Source organism: Sus scrofa, chromosome 15 (genome assembly GCF_054392235.1).
Source record: "Sus scrofa isolate SSC_HxYL_T2T_F1_AM1 chromosome 15, Sscrofa_HxYL_maternal_Yorkshire_Landrace_v2.0, whole genome shotgun sequence".
NCBI classification, from domain to species: domain Eukaryota; kingdom Metazoa; phylum Chordata; class Mammalia; order Artiodactyla; family Suidae; genus Sus; species Sus scrofa.
The window spans coordinates 154198679-154216710 of NC_139397.1; the positions used below are offsets into that span (position 1 = coordinate 154198679).

General features: G+C 59.5%; 1 protein-coding gene across 25 annotated transcripts in view; it reads right to left on the minus strand.

The window, feature by feature from the left end:
- Positions 1–307: 307 nt before the first annotated feature.
- PASK (PAS domain containing serine/threonine kinase) overlaps positions 308–18032 on the minus strand; it is a 30537-nt gene continuing 12812 nt past the window's right edge. For 9 of the 25 annotated variants that reach the window (XM_021075710.2, XM_085000777.1, XM_085000785.1 and 6 more), the window contains 9 exons: positions 16109–17439; positions 14843–15024; positions 13967–14134; positions 9672–9797; positions 9454–9588; positions 6733–6932; positions 5514–5647; positions 3934–4080; positions 2860–3400 (listed from right to left, as the gene is read on the minus strand). In XM_021075710.2, the coding sequence (XP_020931369.2) occupies positions 3291–3400; positions 3934–4080; positions 5514–5647; positions 6733–6932; positions 9454–9588; positions 9672–9797; positions 13967–14134; positions 14843–15024; positions 16109–17439 (2533 nt within the window). In that variant the 3' untranslated portion in view covers positions 2860–3290. Of the gene's footprint in view, positions 436–2859; positions 3401–3933; positions 4081–5513; positions 6625–6732; positions 6984–9453; positions 9589–9671; positions 9798–12404; positions 12910–13966; positions 14135–14842; positions 15025–15229; positions 15294–15574; positions 17440–18032 lie in introns of those variants that run through there. The other 16 variants (XM_085000781.1, XM_085000783.1, XM_085000784.1 and 13 more) reach the window with 6 other exon arrangements.

Genomic DNA, 18032 nt, shown 5'->3' on the forward strand with positions numbered 1-18032 from the left:
CGCCCTCCCCCTGAGCAGCGCGGGTGCCCGGGAGGCGCGTTCCGCCCGCCCTCCTCCGCACGTGTCCAGCGCTGGGCTGGCTGGCCCGGGCCTGGCGCCGCCTGCTGCCCGCCGACACCGCGGGCCCCGGAACCCCAGGTTCTCGGCTTCATGCCTCCGCTGCCCGAATTTCCCACGTTCTGGAGCTCTGGGCCAGCGGAGCAAACGACCCGCTCCTTCCACGTACTTTCGCTTCCTGTTACTTAAAACTCCTCTTAGAGGTGAGATGAAGCTCTGACCTTGCCCGGATTCCACAGCAGCTTCAGCCCAGAAAGCGAGGTCCCTCCCGGAGCCGTTCCCTGGGACTGGCAGCCTGAGGAAGGTGGAGTCGGTCCCAGATGCAGTTGGTTAAGATTTCGTGTGAAGGTTATGTTCAATATGCCGCTTAATGACAAACTGAAACGAGACGGAGCCGTGACCCCAAGCACACAAAACGGCGCGTGATGGCTGTTGAGGACCTGGTCTCAGTCGAGACTCTGCACCACGTGGAACTTAAACTTTCTGAACTGCATCGGACCCCAGGACACCCCCAGGCTATTTACTGCAGCCCCCGCCAACCGAACCCTTAGGGCCAAGGTCTGCCCTTACAACTATGCATCAGTTTCAGAGCCCAACAATCATTTAACAAGCACCTTCAGTGCTTGCCAGCTCCAATTGTAATTCCTGATGAACCACTTATGTAACTAACTGTGGCCTCCTGGTTTTTGCCTTTAAAAGTCACCCTCATGTTACAGTCTGGACAGAACACAGTTCACATGTTTTTACTGTTTTGTTTTGTTGTCTTTCTAGGGCTGCACCTGTGGCATTTGGAAGTTCCTGGGCTAAGGGTCAAACCGGACCTGCAGCTGCCAGCTATGCCACAGCCACAGCAGCACAGGATCCAAGCTACCTCTGTGACCTACACCCCAGCTCACAGCAACACCAGATTCTTTAACCCACTGAATGAGGCCAGGGATCAAACCCGCATCCTCATGGATCCTAGTCAGGTTCATTACCACCGAGCCACGGCGGGAACTCCTTCAAGTGCTTCTTGCGCCTGTTTCCTGGGCTGCAGTCCAAACAAACCCCAAAGAAACACATTTTTTATTTCAATCAGGTCTGTAGCTCCAATTCGACCCCTAGCCTGGGAATTTGCATATGCTGTGGATGCAGCCCTAAAAAAAGCAGAAGAAAAAAGAAACAAAGAAACAGCAGAGGCTGGGGTTTGGGGGTACTTGAAAAGTCAACAGCACCATCAGTCCTCTAGGAAAGCCCTGCTCTCTGGACTTACACCTGCAACATGGACAAGAAAATCCCTGGGCCTCAGCCTCAAAGCTTTTCTGTGCAGGTTCTTTCTGCAAAGAACACTCCCAAAGCGTTAGACCTTCTACTGACATTGTATTAGAGGAGTTTTATTTTTTCTTGAAAAGGAATAGTTCTTGGGGGCCCCAGGACGTTGTGTTCTCAGCCCATTGCATATCTGTCTAATAAAGAAGTTCTGTAACTTCTTAGGTGTTATAAGCATCATAAACACTCCAAAGAGGAGTTCCCGTCGTGGCTAAGCACAAACAAACCCAAAATAGTGTCTAAGAGAATGTGGGTTTGATCTCTGGCCTCGCTCAGTGGGTTGGGGATCCGGCGTTGCCGTGAGCTGTGGTGTAGGTCGCAGATGCAGCTCAGATCCTGCATTGCTGTGGATGTGGTGCAGGCCGACAATTGCAGCTCCGATTTGACCCCTAGCCTGAGAACTTCCATATCCTGCGGGTGTGGCCCTACAAAAAAACAAAAAACAAAAAACAAAGAAAAATGTTTGGGGTTTTTACTCGAAGTTTTCAGAACATGAGGAAACTCATTTGGGCCTAAAGAATACAAGTTACTTCTGACTACTTGTTCTTAAAACACTCTTCTAGAAGCCCTGGCCTACCATCCCCGATGGATGGAGGGCGGGCCCTCGTCAGTCTCTGGGGTCTCCGGGAGACTCAGGCTGCAATTCCTAAAGGTAGGGGATGCCGAGGTCCTGTACCCCAGTGGCTGAGAATAATATTAACTTGTCTGAACATCCTAAGATATCAAGACGGCGGACTGCTTCCTAAGTGAATGCTAGAACCTGAGCACAGGGGCATAGCAGGGGCGCCTGGCCTCCGCGCACCTTCCAGAGCAGAGGCCTTGCAGAGAGTGCTGTCGGCAGGGGGCTTGGTTGGTTTGCTTTCTTCTTGCTATTTGAACAGGGCCAAAAAGGAGAGTGTGTCTCCTTATGCCAACCACTCCCTCCCTCCCACACGGATATAAAATAGGGCTGGATTCCATGTACGTGCGCTAGCAGGCTGTTTCAGAGGGGATGGCCTGGAGCCGAGAGGGAGGAGCCGTCAAAGTGTGAGATGCGCTGGGACCCGAGCAAGAGTGGGAAGGACATAGAGCTGGAGACCCTCCCCAACCCCCACCCCAGGCATGGAGATGAGGCTGAGGCTGGACACACACCCCCCCGCCCCCCAGTCATGGAGGTGAGGCTGAAGCTGGATGCCCCCCACTCGGTCCAGAGGTGGGCTGGCTGCCTGAGGGGTGCTGGGAGGGTGTCGTGGGCAGCACCAGAGCCCAGACAGGTGGTGGGCCGGCCACCTGTGCACACAAGGAGAAGGCAAATGCCTGAAACACCACAGCCTCCGGTCTCCTTAGACGGAGCAAGCTGCGAGCCCTGGGCCCACCCATAGGAGGGACCCCCAAGCTGACCAAGGCTGAAGCTCACGCCAGCGTGGCAAGTGGAGATGCACAAACAGAAAATAAAGAAATGAAATGCTTCCCAGACTGACACTGCAGAAGAATTCTATGGCCCACGTCGGGTAATTGTTTACTAACAGAATTGCTTTAATTTGGAAAACGATCAGGAAATAAATTAACGAGATGCTCTGGTCACTGGCTACCCAGTTCTACAGGGTCCACAGAGCAGACGAGCAGCCGCCAACTCAAAGGGAAAAAAACACAGACACGTGTATAAAAAGAACGTGCCCTTTAGAAGTAAGTTCCTAAGTTAAAAGCACTTGAACAGGACAAAACTCAGTTGAGCGCCAGAATGTTTTTTCGAGGTCATGAGAAAAATGGATTCCAAGCCTATTTTACGAACCTAAAATAACAGAGTATCACTGGCTTTTGGTCTGACATTGATCAAGCTTGCATATCGAATGAGTTTTCAGAAGGTGAACGGAGCCAATTCTGGAGGATCTATTCTCAGAATGGAAGCTTCCGAGTGAAGAGCAGGAAGCCGGGCTGGGCAGCAGTCAGGGGCCAGCCCTGGCGCACGCGGCCCCGGGCAGCTCCGGGGCCCCGGCCACTGCACTGGGGCTCCGGCCCTCTGTCTCCAGACTGGCGGTGGACAAAATGCTGCTCTCTAAACAAAGAAGACCAAGCTATGCAGCAGGCCGGCAGCAGGGTTCTCGACACCATGCCCCCTCTGGAGGAATTCCCAGGAGGGGCCTGGGGACCCCAGCTGGCCATTTCTAGATCCAGGTCCCGCTGCCGTGCTGGGGGGTGTGGCACTGCGCCCAGAGCCCACTCCAGCTTCGTCCGCCCGCTCTGAGTGGCAGGGCCCGGGCCCCAGCCAGGACCCCCGGGTCCCCCAGAGCCTCACACTCCTCGTCTGTGGCCTCCCTACCCCTCCAGCCACTCAGCCACGGCCAGCGGCACTTCCCCAACCCTCCGGCCACCCCCAGTCCCTTCCTCGGCCCCTTGCCCCCAGCTCCCGTGGGCCTTCAGCCGCTTTCTGAGGCCTCCACGGTGGGCAGGGGCCTCTGGAGTTTGTTTCACAGGCGACAAGGCAGCTTGGGCCCTGACATCCATGTCCAGAAGGCACAGAGGAGGGGACCTCGCCCTCCCCTGTCCCTGGACCCCAGACGCCACCTGGGGAACCACCTGGGCCCTCACCTGGCTTGTTCACTCGACACACCTCCTCCCAGGTGTAGTCAGCCAGGTTCACGGGCTGCGTCACCCAGGGGTCAGCCGCCAGCTTCTCCAAGGTGGTGCGCTGCTCGGGGATAGGCTGTAGCAGCCCGGAAATGAGGTTCATGAGATCTGGGGACAGAAAGGCCACCCCAGGTGTGTGACCAGGAAGCTGCCGGTGGGTCCTGGCCTCGGGCAGGTGCAGTGCGTTTCAAACCTGCAGGTGCTGGTCTGCCCCACGAGCGCCTGTGACTGAATGGGGTGGCCCTGGAGCCCCGTTTCTAACGAGCACTCGGGGGTTCTAGAACGCGGGGCCCTAGCCACGCTTCAGGAAGGGCTGCGGGAGGTGCCCGCTGCTCCTGAAATGAACGCTTGGCGCTCAAGACCCCAGGTCACTCACTACACCGAGTGCGAGTCTGCCTCCCACCCCAGGCCTGCTCTGAGGGGCTCTGGGACAAGGGGTGACACCGCAGAAGGGGGCGGCCAGCAGCCGAGTCGGTCACCAGAGGAAGGAGCATGAGCTCTGAGCAGGGCCCCCAACCTCGAGTCCAGATTCGGGTCCCGTTTCTTTATCAGCGTGGGTGGCACCTCAACCAGGGCCATTGTCCCAAGTGAGTGTCCTAAGAGCCTAGTGAGAGAGTGTGCAGGACAGCTCCTCGGGCCGGACGGCCTCTGTGGGCGGAACGGCCTCTGTGGGCGGAACAGCTGCAAGAGCCATGGTATCACAGGAATCCAGAACGTTAGAAAGCCCTACACATCTAGGCTGCTCTAGACGAAACTGTGCCCCCAAAATGCAGGAGTTGAAGCCCCCAGTGTGATGATATTAGGAGGTGGGGGTTGGGGAGGTCAGGAGGGTTCCAAGAGGTGCCAAGGGCGGGGCCCCGGGCCGGCATCTGCGCCCTGTGGGAAGAGGCACGGCGAGCTCGCTCCCTCTCTGCCAGGTTAGGACGCAGGAAAAGGCGGCGTCCGCCAGACGGGAGACGGCCCCCACCAGGATCCCGATCCCGGACCTGCAGCCTCCAGACCGTGAGAACGGTGTGTCTGCGGTGTCCTGTCGTGCAGCCCAAGCAGACCAAGAACCCAGGGCACAGACGTGCCGTCCGAGGACACGCAGCTCCTCAACACCCGTGACGGTAAACAACTACCCGAATCAGGGCATGTGGCGAAAGGAGTCCCCAGAACCCCGCGGCCCACGCGCACCCAGCCCTTGCCGGCCCCCCGGACCTCCTCCAGCAGGGGCCCCTCCAGTCCCCTCACTTCAGATGCAAACCGCCACTCGTGGCCCTGAAAGGAGCCGGCTCACGGGAGCTCACGGTGGGACAAGAATCCCCAGGTTCCAAATGAGCGGCTGGGGGTCAAGTCCATCCTTGACCCACCGCCAGGTGACCGCACAGTCACGGCCACGGCCAGAGGCTGCTCCTGTCTACGCCTCTGAGCAAACGCCCCTAAAAACAGCTGTGACGTTTTAAGGTCGTATTTAGATCGCCGTCTTGCTCAGACCAGAGCCTGACCCGGACGGCCGGGAGGGCTGGCATCTCGCTCCAAGCCCCGCCGCCCCAGCTCACCATCCGACACCGGGTGCGGGGGGCTGATCACGGCCTCCACGGTCTCCTCCAGCTCGCAGAAGGGGTTCTCCTCAAAGATCAGTGTGTACAGCGTCACTCCCAGCGACCACATCTCCAGCTCCGGGCCCCGGTATCTGCAAGGAGGAGGGAGACCACCACTCGCTCTGCCCACAGGGCCACCCGGTGCAGAGAAGGGAGCGGGCAGGGGGACGCCACGCGCGCCCCTGCGCCCCCGCTTCCTGCCTCTGAAGCCAAGTGTGGCTGAAGCGGCTGCTGTGGTCCAGGCCCCGGTTGCTTCTTCCTCCCAGGCCGAGGGGTTTCCCGGAGCCTGAGGCAAAGCACGGACACTGCAGGGGCCTCGAGCGAATGCTCCAGACTCAGGCTGCGGGGTTTAAATGCCACGAGAACAGGACCAGAGCGCATGGCACACAGGGTCACGGCGCCAGGCAGCGCAGGCCCACACGATGCTTGGCCGTCGGTCCCTCTGAGCACAGGCCCCGTGGACCCGTCCTGACCACACCTCCACCCACTCTCCGGACCTGACCGGAGGTGCCCTCCGCTGCACATGTGTGAAGACACGCTGCTGACATGCGCCCGAGACAGGCAGGCACACGTGCGTAGCGGCCACACGGTGCAGTTTCTGCGTAAGCCCCCTCCGCTCGCCAGGTCCCTGAGATGCAAACTTGGCCCCCAACCGGGAGCCCGCTCCCCTCTCAGCAAGAGCACAGGCCCTGGGCCGACACAGAGCCAGGCGAGTCAGCGACAGCACCTCCAGCGCAGACCCTCTGCCTGGGGAGTTTTCTACTGCTTGCTTCTGGCGCGGCCACAGCCCAGCAACATCCTGCCAGAACGGGGCACCCGCTCTGCCATCAACATAAACGAACCAACGCCAAGAAAACCCTCTTCGTTCACCTGATGAGTCCCCCGTTTCGGGATCCTTTTTATCTCTTAACTTTTGCTGCTGTTTCTTTTTCATTCTCTTACCTTTCACCTACATAAAACTCCAAGCGTAAAAGTCGAAAAAACAGTACATGGATGCCCGCATCCAGCGCCCGCGCCCTGCCCAACCCCTCTTTGCCTGCCCGCCCGGCCACTTGGTTCCCGAGACATGCTTGACCCCCAAAGCGGCGCCAGCTGAAACCATGTTTCCACCACCACCCCAAGCGGCCGCAGGGTCCCCGGAAGTCGAGCGAGCGGCCCAGCCCCGTGTGATACGCACGGATTGCCCATGAGAACCTCGGGGGCGCAGTACTCAATGGTTCCGCAGAAGGTGTAGAAGAGCCTGCCGCTCTCCACGTAGGCCGCCGAGCCGAAGTCGATGAGCTTCACGGAGAAGTCCTCGGCGATGACCACGTTCTCGTCCTTGATGTCCCGATGGACGATGCTCTTGGCGTGCAGGTACCCCACTGCCGACACCAGCTGGAACCAGGAGGTTATCTTGCCTTTTTCTTTTCCCTTTCACAGCGGCCCCTGTGGCACACACAGGCTCCCAGGCTAGGGCTCAGGTTGGCACTGCAGCCGCCGGCCGACGCCACAGCCACAGCCACGCCAGACCCAAGCCGCCTCCGTGACCTACGCCACAGCCACGCCAGGTCCTTCGACGCACCACACCAGGCCAGGGATCGAACCCACACCTCCGCAGCGACCCACGCCACTGCGGTCAGTTTCGCAGCCAGAACCCCAACGAGAGACTTTTAAGCCTTGAGTCTCCACTAACGAAAAGGGCGCACGAAAGGGCAGCGTTACCGGGCCGTCCGCCACCTGCCTGCACGTGGGGGCGACAGGGATCAACAGAAGGGGCTGCTGAGCCGAATCTGAGGAAGGTCAGTCAAATTTCCGACCTCATTCGTGACCCGGACACCAGCTGTACCAATCAACAGCGTGGTCTCGTGGACATAGAGACACCTTTTTTGGTAAGGGCTGCACCTGCAGCATATGGAGGTTCCCAGGCTAGAGGTCGAATCAGAGCTGCAGCTGCCGGCCTCCACCACAGCCACAGCCACGCGGGACCCAAGCCGCGTCTGCAATCTGCGTCTCAGCTCATGGCAACGCCGGATCCTTAACCCACGGAGCGAGGCCAGGACGGAACCCGTGTCCTCATGGATACTAGTCGGGTTTATTACTGCTGAGATACAACATGAGCCCCCTGAGAGACAATGTGATATTTACAGATGAGTATCTCTGAGGCAGAAGCCAGAGTTAATGGCAGATAAACCAGGCTGAATTAATAAAGTTAAGTAAATGCAGTTTGCTGCATACATACATGCAAACACACACGCCTGCATTTATGTGGACACACGCATGCGTGTGTGCACATGTGCACACAGGCATGCACACACACGTGCATGCATGTGCTCATTCACACACACGCACACGTATGTGTCAGGCTCCGGTCCAGAAACGGAAACCGCACGTGAATCTGAACATGGGACGTTTCTCTGAGCTTATTAACTACAAGGAGGTGAAGAGCCTGAACGGGAGCAGGAGCTGCTTCTCCTGCAGAACGCGGGGCCCCAGCGGCACGCACCTGGAGCCGGCACCTGGCACCGCGCAGACACCTGCTGCGTGACGACAGAGCTCCAGGAGGTTGTGACCCCCTATTTATTGACAACATGTACTGTGTTCAAAAACTGACCAAGGGCCTGCTTCTCACAAGCTTGGGAAGTACTGAACGCCACGGCAGCCCTGGCACAGCGGCAGCCCTGGCACGAGCAGCCAGGTGGCAGCTTTCAATAAGTGGCTCCTAAGCTTGCGCCACACGGACACTCTGTTCGTCATGAAGATTTCAGAAACAAATCTTTGCCACGAAGTAAAGCAGATGCGTCTCTGATCTTCCGACGCAGGAAGAGGGAGACAGGTGACACTCGGCAGATTGACGCCGAACCAAAATTACAAGCAGGTGCCTCAGAAATTTACTTTCAGAAACCCATTAACCTGCGTGCGCGCCCAGCTGAGGAAGGAGCGTGGATTCACGGAAGCTGTCATGAGGTCAAGGCAGCTCCAGGACACAAAGAGCAAATCTGTGAGTTCCTCTCACACTGCCCCCCCCAGGCACCCCCCCAGCCCCAGGGACCCCCTCCTCCCCCAGGCGCCCCTCCTCTCCTGGGCACACCCTCCTCTCCCAGGTGCCCCCCAGGCCCCCCCCCAGGTGCCCCCTCTCCCAGGTCCCCCTCCTCCCCCAGGCGCCAGGTCCCCCCCTCTCCCAGCCGCCCTCCCCCCTCCAGGCAGTGCTCCACTTTTTTTCTAGCGAAGTAGGAACAGTCTAGAATGGAATTACCATATTCTTAAAACTAAAACAAGAACCCATCTCTGCCCCAACCCCACCACCCAGCTCCTCTCTCTCACGGGCCCGTCTTCTGTCTTGCTGATCACTCACCCACCCACTCCAAACAAGGCAGACGCTCTGAGGTCAGTACACAGATGGGCACGAGAGACCAAGCCCAGCACTTACTGTAAAGCAAGACTGCCAGACTCTGGCTCTCTGCTGATGGATCAACTGAACAGCCACCATTTACTAAGCACCTACTATGTGCAGGACTTGTGTGCAAGGCACCAGGGCCTCAGAGGCATTCTCTGACTTAGCTCTAACCACCTCACAATAACCTCTATGGACAAATGAGCAATGATTTCCCGGAGCTGGACAAGGATTCAGGGCAAACGTCCAGTCTGATAGCTTTGCTGGTGCATTTTTCAGATGAGTGTGGCTGCTGTCTGGATATAAACAAATCTGAATCATCAAACACACGACCCCAGTCACTCCAGGAGGGTTCTGGCCTATTCTTCCTTCCCAACTTCAACCACGGAATTCTCTTCTCAAAATACACTTCTTGCGCGATACATCCCAAAGCTGAGGCCAGGCGCAGCTCGCAGAGAACAGTGTGCGTGCCCCCAACCCTTGCAGCCGCCCGGCCCGCACCCGCCCAGCCGCGCCCGCCCCCACCTGCCGGAAGACGTGGCTGGCCAGGGGCTCATCAAGGTTGGGGTGGCGGTCGATGAAGGCAAAGAGGTCCAGGCCGGAGCCGTGCTTCTCCATCACCAGCTGGAAGAACCCCTGGTTTTCAAACACATCCAGTACCTGCAAAGAGACAGAAGTGGGTCCCGTCCGCCGAGCCACCCCCGAGGCCAGCCGCTTGGGATCCCTGGCGACAGCGGCCCCACCCTGATGATGCTGGCGTGCTGCAGCCGGGACAGGATGGCAATCTCCAAGGTCACTCTCCCCAGCGTGGGGTCCTCAACCCAGCCGTCCTCCAGCACCTTCTCCTTCTTGATAAACTTCACCACCACCTACAAGGAAGACAGAGCGGACACGACGGCAGCCACGCGCCGCCCCCGCCCCCGCCCCGGAGCAGCCCGCTGCTCCCTGCTGGTGGACAGTGGCCGCCGGAGCCTCCGCACGAGCCCCGCCCCCGCTGCGCCCCCGAGAGCAGCCCGCAGCATGTGGAACCAGAGGCTCGTCAGCAGCCGACCGGGAGGCCGAGCAGACCCGCCCGATCCGTAACGTGGGCCGAAGGATGGAGGGGACAGACGGAGCCGCCGGAAAGACAGGGGCTCCCCAGAACAGCTTGTGCCACCCCCTTACGGGACGTCCTGGCTGCAAAATGAAACAAGACGCCTGAGAACTAGAAAAAATAAATCAAACCTGTCACTTGTGCTGATTCTGAGAACTAATCAGAGAATTCAGCAAGATCGGTGGACACAAGATAAATACAGGAAAAATGCTATTAGTACAGTTCAAGACACTCATCTGGAGGGTGGCGTGGAAAAGACCATCAACGGAGGAAAACACTCTGAGCCACGGAACGACCACCGTGGCCCTCAGTGGAACACCTGCTGCAAGGTGAGCGCACTGACCGCAGGTCAAAAGGAGACGCCCACCCCCGCCCTCAGGGAGCTCAGCACCTGCAGAGACAGGCACGCACGGGGAAAGACAGACAGCCACGGGGAGACAGCCAGCCACGGGGAGACAGACATCCACGGGGACAGACAGACACCCACAGGACAGATAGACATCCACGGGGACAGACAGACATCCACGGGACAGACAGACACCCACGGGGACAGATAGACACCCACGGGGACAGACACCCACAGGGACAGACAGACACCCACGGGAGACAGACACCCACGGGAGACAGACAGACATCCACGGGAGACAGACACCCACGGGGACAGACACCCACGGGGACACAGACACCCACGGGAGACAGACACCCACGGGGACAGACAGACACCCACGGGGACACAGACACCCACGGGAGACAGACAGACATCCACGGGAGACAGACACCCACGGGGACAGACAGACACCCACGGGAGACAGACAGACAGCCACGGGGAGACAGATGTCCAACGGGACAGACAGACACCCACGGGGACAGACAGACACCCACGGGGACACAGACACCCACGGGAGACAGACAGACAGCCACGGGGAGACAGATATCCAACGGGACAGACAGACACCCACGGGGACAGACAGACAGCCACGGGGAGACAGATACCCACGGGACAGACAGACATCCATGGGGACAGACAGACAGCCACAGGGACGGACATCCACGGACTGCACCGCGGCAGGAAAGTGAGGCGGAGAGGGGGAGGGGGGGAGGAGGCGACTTCGCGGGGGGGGGGGGGGGGGGGGAGGCAGAGCGAAGATGCGGGAAGGGCCTGGACACAGCCCGCGGGCAGGGGCGGCGACAGCAGAAGCAGGAAGACCCACAAGAGCTCCCGCCACGTCAAGGACAAAGGTGGCGTGTGGGTGCCGGCACACACGGGGCAACGAGAGGACAGGCACGGCAGCTGTTCCGAGGGGAGGGTCGCCACCACGTGACAGGTCAGAGCAGCAAAAGAGGTGAGGGAAGCACGATGGGGGGCGGAGGCCGAGAAACCCAGCACGGGGCACCCTGGCGGGAAGGGTGGCCGGGTCAGGCAGAGCTCCGCACACACCCGAGCCGCGCTGCCTGGGAGAGCACGAGCAGCTCTGCAGGAGGGAGTCCTCTCACGGCAAAGAAAGCTCTCAGCATCCAGAGCAAGTCTCGCCAAGTGTCGAGCAAGAACAAAGAACACACACACACGCGGAGCTCCCACTGTGGCACACGGGATTTGGGGCATCTCTGCGGCACTGAGACAGGTTTGATCCCTGGCCTGGCACAGCGGGTGAAGGATCCAGCATTGCCACTGCTGCGGGGTAGGTCGCAAAAGCGGCTCAGATCTGATTCCTGGCCCAGGAACATAACATGATGTAGGACAGCCAAAAACGAAAAAGAAAGACGCACACACACAGAGAAATCCTGAAATTCCTGAATTCCAAAGATTCAAAAAGAAAGAAAAAATCAGACTGCTGGCAGCAAAATTCACTTCAAAATAATGGGAGATGACAACAGACATGGTGTCTCAAGTCCTGGAAGGCAAAAGGCACATCACCACTAAGGGGGGGGGGGAAACACAGCAGATGCATGGGCGGGTTCTAAGCAAAACGCCCCTGCATCCTTTTCCTAAACCAGTAACAGAGACACTCAGCAAAGGAAACACAAACACAGGAGAGAGAAGAAACTAGGAAAACAGCAGAGGGGCTCTCCCGCGAGTTAAGGCTGGAGTTTCACTGCAGTGGCTCAGGTCGTGGGTTCACTCTTGCCCTGGGAAAGTCCACAGGCCGCAGGCACAGACAACAAACAAGCAAACACGCAGGTCTGACAAAAGACCTGCACACCAAAGGCTGTAAAACACTGTTGAAAAATCACTGAAGATCTAAACAAAAAATAGATGTCCCGTGTTCACAGATCAGAAGAACCGGTATTTTTAGAACGGCGACAGCCCCAAACCAACCCGTGCTCTGTCCCGAGAAGACCCGAACACTTTCTGACTGGATGCTTCACGTAGTGGCGTGTTGGCCTGACAATACTTAAACTGACACCTCCGTTTTCTGAAAGGCAAAAATCACGCATGTGGCTCCTTCTTAAACCAAGAGAAGAACTCTGGGACTCTTCTTCCTCCCTGGGCACAGAGTCTAAAGAAACCTACAGAGCCCACGGAACTCCTGATCCAAACCAAAAATGAGAAGATGTGCCTCAGAGAAAGGCGACCACAGAAACCTGAGCGTTAAGACCACGGAGAAACACGTGACTCCCACGGCAGCGTGTTTATGCCTCTAGAAGGGACCACAACTCTTACTGTTAAGTAACAGCTTAAAAAATTCAATCCAGGAGTTCCCGTCGTGGCGCAGTGGTTAACGAATCCGACGAGGAACCATGAGGTTGCCAGTTCGATCCCTGCCCTTGCTCAGTGGGTTAACAATCCGGCGTTGCCATGAGCTGTGGCGTAGGTTGCAGACATGGCTCGGATCCTGCGTTGCTGTGGGCTCTGGCGTAGGCCAGTGGCTACAGCTCCGATTGGACCCCTAGCCTGGGAACCTCCATATGCCGCGGGAGCGGCCCAAGAAATAGCAAAAAGACAAAAAAATAAATAAATAAATAAAACATTAAAAAGAAAATTCAATCCAGGGAGTTCCCTGGTTGCTTAGCGGATAAGGACCTGACATTGTCACTCCTGTGGCTGGGGTTGCATCCCTGGCCTCGGAACCTCCACGTGCTGCTGCAAAAAAATTCTATCCAGTGAGGCAGAAACACAGCAAAATAAACTCATAGAAAGTACAAGAAAAGACACTTAAAGAAAATAAAAACATCTGATGAAGACAACAGACAATTCTCTGGCAAGTCGAGCAAAGAGAAGAGTGAGGAGCGCCAAGGGACGGGACGTCGCCATGGAAACGCCCGCAGGTGCGACAGCACGGGCATGGCCACCACCACCGTCCCCAGCTCTGCAGGCCCCACGCAACCGGCAGAAAGAGAAACACTCTCGTATGAATGTAAGTGGGAAAAAATTCCCACATAAAAACGTGAGCAAACCAAACCCACCACTGCCTAAGAGACTATGAGAAAGCCGTCGAGGGCAGGTCTACGGAAGGGGGCAGACCATGGCTGTCACTTCTTAGGGTAATAAAGGGAACCAGGCGTGATCATCTCAACAGCTGCTGGTCACTGAAAACCGACGGAACCCACGAATCAGGCTTCAAAACACAAAAATCAGTGAGCTACAAAGGAAGCGAAACATGGTCAGACAGAAGGTATCCTTCAAGAAACAAAGGAGCCGCTGGAGCCACAGCAGGAGACACAGGGTGGGCGCATACCTGTCACTCAACACACGCGGCAGGCCCTCACCAAGGGGACAGTGGGGAAGGAAGAGAGAGGCCGTGAGAAGCAAGCAACGGAGGAGACACGCCCGCCCGTCAGGCACCAGCAGGGCAAGGAAATCCAAAGGCCCCCCGAGGATTTGTGCTAAACCCAACTTTGATGCAGATACGGGAGCTGCCGCCCAGCGCGCAGCTTTGCTAAACTCCGCAAGTGCCTGGAGACCCCAGGAGTCGGACGCCAAGGGGCGGCTGCGGCGCCCGGTACCTCCTTGTTGGCCTCCTTGTCCACCGCCGTCCACACGGAGCCAAAGGCCCCGCTGCCGATCGGGCTGAGCGTGCTGTACTTGTGGGAGTAGGCGCCCTCGCAGGCCGCCAGCCCCTCCAGCTCCACGGCCCGGGAGTGCTCCTCAAACCAGGGTTTGGTTCCAAGCGCCTGCGAACGCACACAAAGGAAGGGCTGAGGCCCGCTGGAAACGCACTGCAGGAGCCGGGCGGCAGCAGGCAGGCCGGGCGCCCCCCCAGCCCCAGCACCGTGTGCCTCCCTCGGGGACAGCAGCACAGATGCCCCATCTGCGCCCCCACCCTCCTGTGCCCAAGAGTCCCCAGGCCAAGACCCACCCTCCACAGCCCACACTGGGGGCTCCACGTGTCGGTCCAAACCGGCACACACACCTGCACTGCACCAGGCACACGGGGCACGTGCACGTTTTTCTTTAGTTTTTTTTTTTTGGTTTTTAGGGCTGCTCCCGCGGCATATGGAGGTTCCCAGGCCAGGGGTCCAATCAGAGCTGCAGCTGCCGGCCTGCACCACAGCCACAGCAACGCCAGATCCAAGCCATGTCTGTTTCCTACACCACCGCTCACGGCAATGCCGGATCCTTAACCCACTGAGCAAGGGCAGGGACCAAACCCGCAACCTCATGGTTCCTCGTTGGATTTTCACTGCACCTCAACGGGAGCTCCACATGCAGATTTAAAATGCTGCACGGGGCTTAATATCTATCTGGACTGTGAGGAGACAGTGCTACCAGGCCACAGAGAGCCCGCTTCCCACCCCAGAGGACACGGAGAGGGGGGGACCTGACCGGGAGCCAGTCTCTGCCAGAAGGACAGACAAGGTCGCAGCTCTACAGATACCAACCTCCCCGATACCGGACACCTGCGGCTCGCAGGTGGACTGGGCGGAGCTGGGAAGGCTGGCCAGGAGCAGGTGGCTCTGCAGGGCCGAGTCCAGGTGGCTGTGCAGGAGGTCCTTGACCAGCCAACAGCAGAACAGGGTGGCTGAGCCTTGGAGCTGCACCCGCTTCACTTCAAACTGCACGCCTGAGGGGGGCAGGGGAGAAGAGTCGCCCCCACTGACCACGGCAGCTCCACGTCCCCCAGACCAGCACCTGGGGCACGGCCAGAGGCACCCATGCCCAGAGGAGGGCAAGGCTGGGGCCAGCAGTGGCCCAATATGTCTCTGGGGCAGCCAGAGGCCAAAGGAAGCCCCCAGGAGACCTCCCAACCACCCCCGACTCCGACACACCTGGAAAACCGCCCCCGACACCCTCCCAGCAGCCGGACTCAGGGAGCCTCGGGCGCACCGCCTCCTGGGGACACAGCACAACAAACGGTCACAGCAGGGGCCTTTACGGTGACTTCATTTTCTTGTTTTTCTTTGGGGGGGGGGTCTTTTGCTTTTTTTAAGGCCGCGCCCTTGGCATGCAGAGGTTCCCAGGCTAGGGGTCCAATCGGAGCTGCAGCTGCCGGCCTACGCCAGAGTCACAGAAACGCGGGATCCGAGCTGCATCTGCAACCCACACCACAGCTCACGGCCATGCTGGATCCTTAGCCCACTGAGCGAGGCCAGGGATCAAACCCGCAACCTCACGGCTCCCAGTCAGATTTGTTTCTGCCACGCCATGACAGGAGCTCCCTGTTTATATTTTTAATATTTCTGCAAATAACACGTTTCACTCACTCACGTAATTCTAAGTTCAGGGGAAAAGTCCTGGTGAGCAACACTACGAAACTAGTAACGAGGAAAAAAGTGGATGCAACACTCGATGTTAGGAAATTACGAAAGTCAGAAGGGAGAGATGACGGGGCCTGACCACCACACCCCCAGAGGAAGATTTGGGGGCCAGAGCAGCACGCACCCTGAGAGCCCATGGAGAACTGCCACCAGCCCCTCAGCCGCACACATTCTCCCTGGAGTGGCAGCCGAGACCTGGGCCCCCGGGAGCCTATCCCCTGCTGCCCCCATGGCAGAGGCTGGGACCTTCCCTGCGTGTGCACTTGGAACCCTGCCTCTCCAGCGGGAAACCAGAACCTCAGGCCTCTAACGGGATGCTCCACTCCTGCCACAACCCCTGGGGTGAAGCCCTCACGTCCCCGCCACGCTGCGCTCTGGGGCAGCACGTACTCAGCTGTGAGCCGTCGCAGTGGTAACAGCTTCCCACGTAGGTGCCTTCCTGGATCTCGTGCTGCAGGCCGGTGGCCCTGAGTGTCACAGAGCTGTCCCCTCTCACAGGTGTGGAGGTGACCTGGGGGCTCAGCCTGGGCACCTCTAATGGGCACACGTCTGTGGGGCCACCGCCCAACACAGGAGAGACACAGCCTGGGCGCTCCCGGCCACTCGCTGCGTACTGCTCCGAAGACACCAAGCACGTCGCAGACGGTCCTGCCCCGTCACGTCCCAGGCAGCTCTCCCGAAACCACCGGCCTTCACCGAGATCGAAGTAAGCACCAGTCAGCAGCAACCGCTCCCTGTCGTCCAGGGCATCTGGCCTCCGCCCCCGCGAGCCGCTCACGTCCATGTCAGAGCCCGCCAGAGAAGGCGGGGCTGTCCCCCCACGCTCCGACGTAGCCCACGAGCAATTCGAAGGCGTCCGGTCTGTCCCCTCGCTCAAAGAGAGCTCCTTGAGGTTCCAGAAAAACGAGTTCTCACCCGCCTCCCGGGCCTCGGCGGCATCCAGGGCACCCGGGAGATCGGTGGCAAGGGCATAGCAGGCGGAGGAGCTGCCCGAGCGGCCGCCGTGCAGGTCGGTGCCCCCTGGGTCACACAAGGACACAGAGGCGGAGGCCAGGGACCGCCCTGCCAGGACCAGCTCGGCATAGGAGGTGCCCCGAGGGCCCACGGAGCTCGGCATGGACAGCTGCTCCTTGATCAAGCCCACCTGCAGCTCCTCCCCGTGCTCCTCGGTCTCCAGCCACGGCCCATCCAAGAGAGGCGTCGAGGACAAGCGCGACACCATCCCCGGGGGGCAGGGGGCCGGGCCTGGGCTCCCCCGCCGCGCGCACCACTCCCCCTCGGATCGGGGGCCTTCCCCTGCTGGCCAGCTCTCAGCCACGTCAGCCCCACGGATGGAACTGCTGGCGCTGCTTGAGCCCCCAGGGCCCGGCTGCGCCTCCAGACACAGGCCACACGTTTCGCCATCACTGCTCCTGCTCGAAGCTGGGACTGGGGGTCCCGAATCCTCATGGGAAGCAACTGGCTTTGCAGCCACTGGGTCAGACCTGTTTCCTCCCGGAAGGTCCTGCCTGTGGTGCTCTGCTGCTGCCAGCTGCTGCTTCTCCAAGGCAGGCCTCTGCTGCTCCTCGAGGGGCGGCCATGGGCCACAGCATCTGGCTGGCACGTTTTGCTGGCCCTCGGGCGGTGACTGTTCCTGGGCTGGCGGGCTTCCTTCTTGCTGGTCCTCAGGCGACGACTGCTGGCCGTGGGCTGGGTGGCTTTCTTCTGGGGCGAGCCCCGTCCTGGGGGTTATAACACGGCGACAGTTATTTTGGAGCCACGGAAGCGTCAAAAGACGAGACCACATGGGTCCCTCGATCAGAGACAAGCCCGAGCATGTGACACCGTGACCTGAGGCCAGGGAAGAAGGACTTCCACAAACCGTGAAAACGTGAAGCAGTGTCCCCCGCAGTCTCCCGGTAAACCCGCACCTCGCAGTGGCTTAGCCAAGAAGCCACAGCCTGCCCAGGGCCCTCTGTCCAAGGCCGCGGCGCGCGGCTCACGGCGCCGCAAGGGGCACCTGCTCGCCGAGCCGCCAGCCTCCTCCTGCCCCAGGGGCCGAGGGCCGAGGTGGGGGAGGAGCGCAGAGGAGGGACCGCAGGCCACACGCAGCGCCCAAACCGGCGGCTCAGCTCAGGGCCCCGGGGCGCCGGGAGCAGGGCAGGGGCGGGCGGCGCTCAGACGCCCGTGGAGGAGCCGACGACCCGCGTCAGGACCCCCCTCCACTGGCCTGGGCGCCACGGCACCCACCGGGCCGCCCGAGGCCAGGCGCGGGCCCCACACGGGCTGAGAGAACGCGGACGAACGGCGAGCCGGCACCTGCTGTCCCAACGCC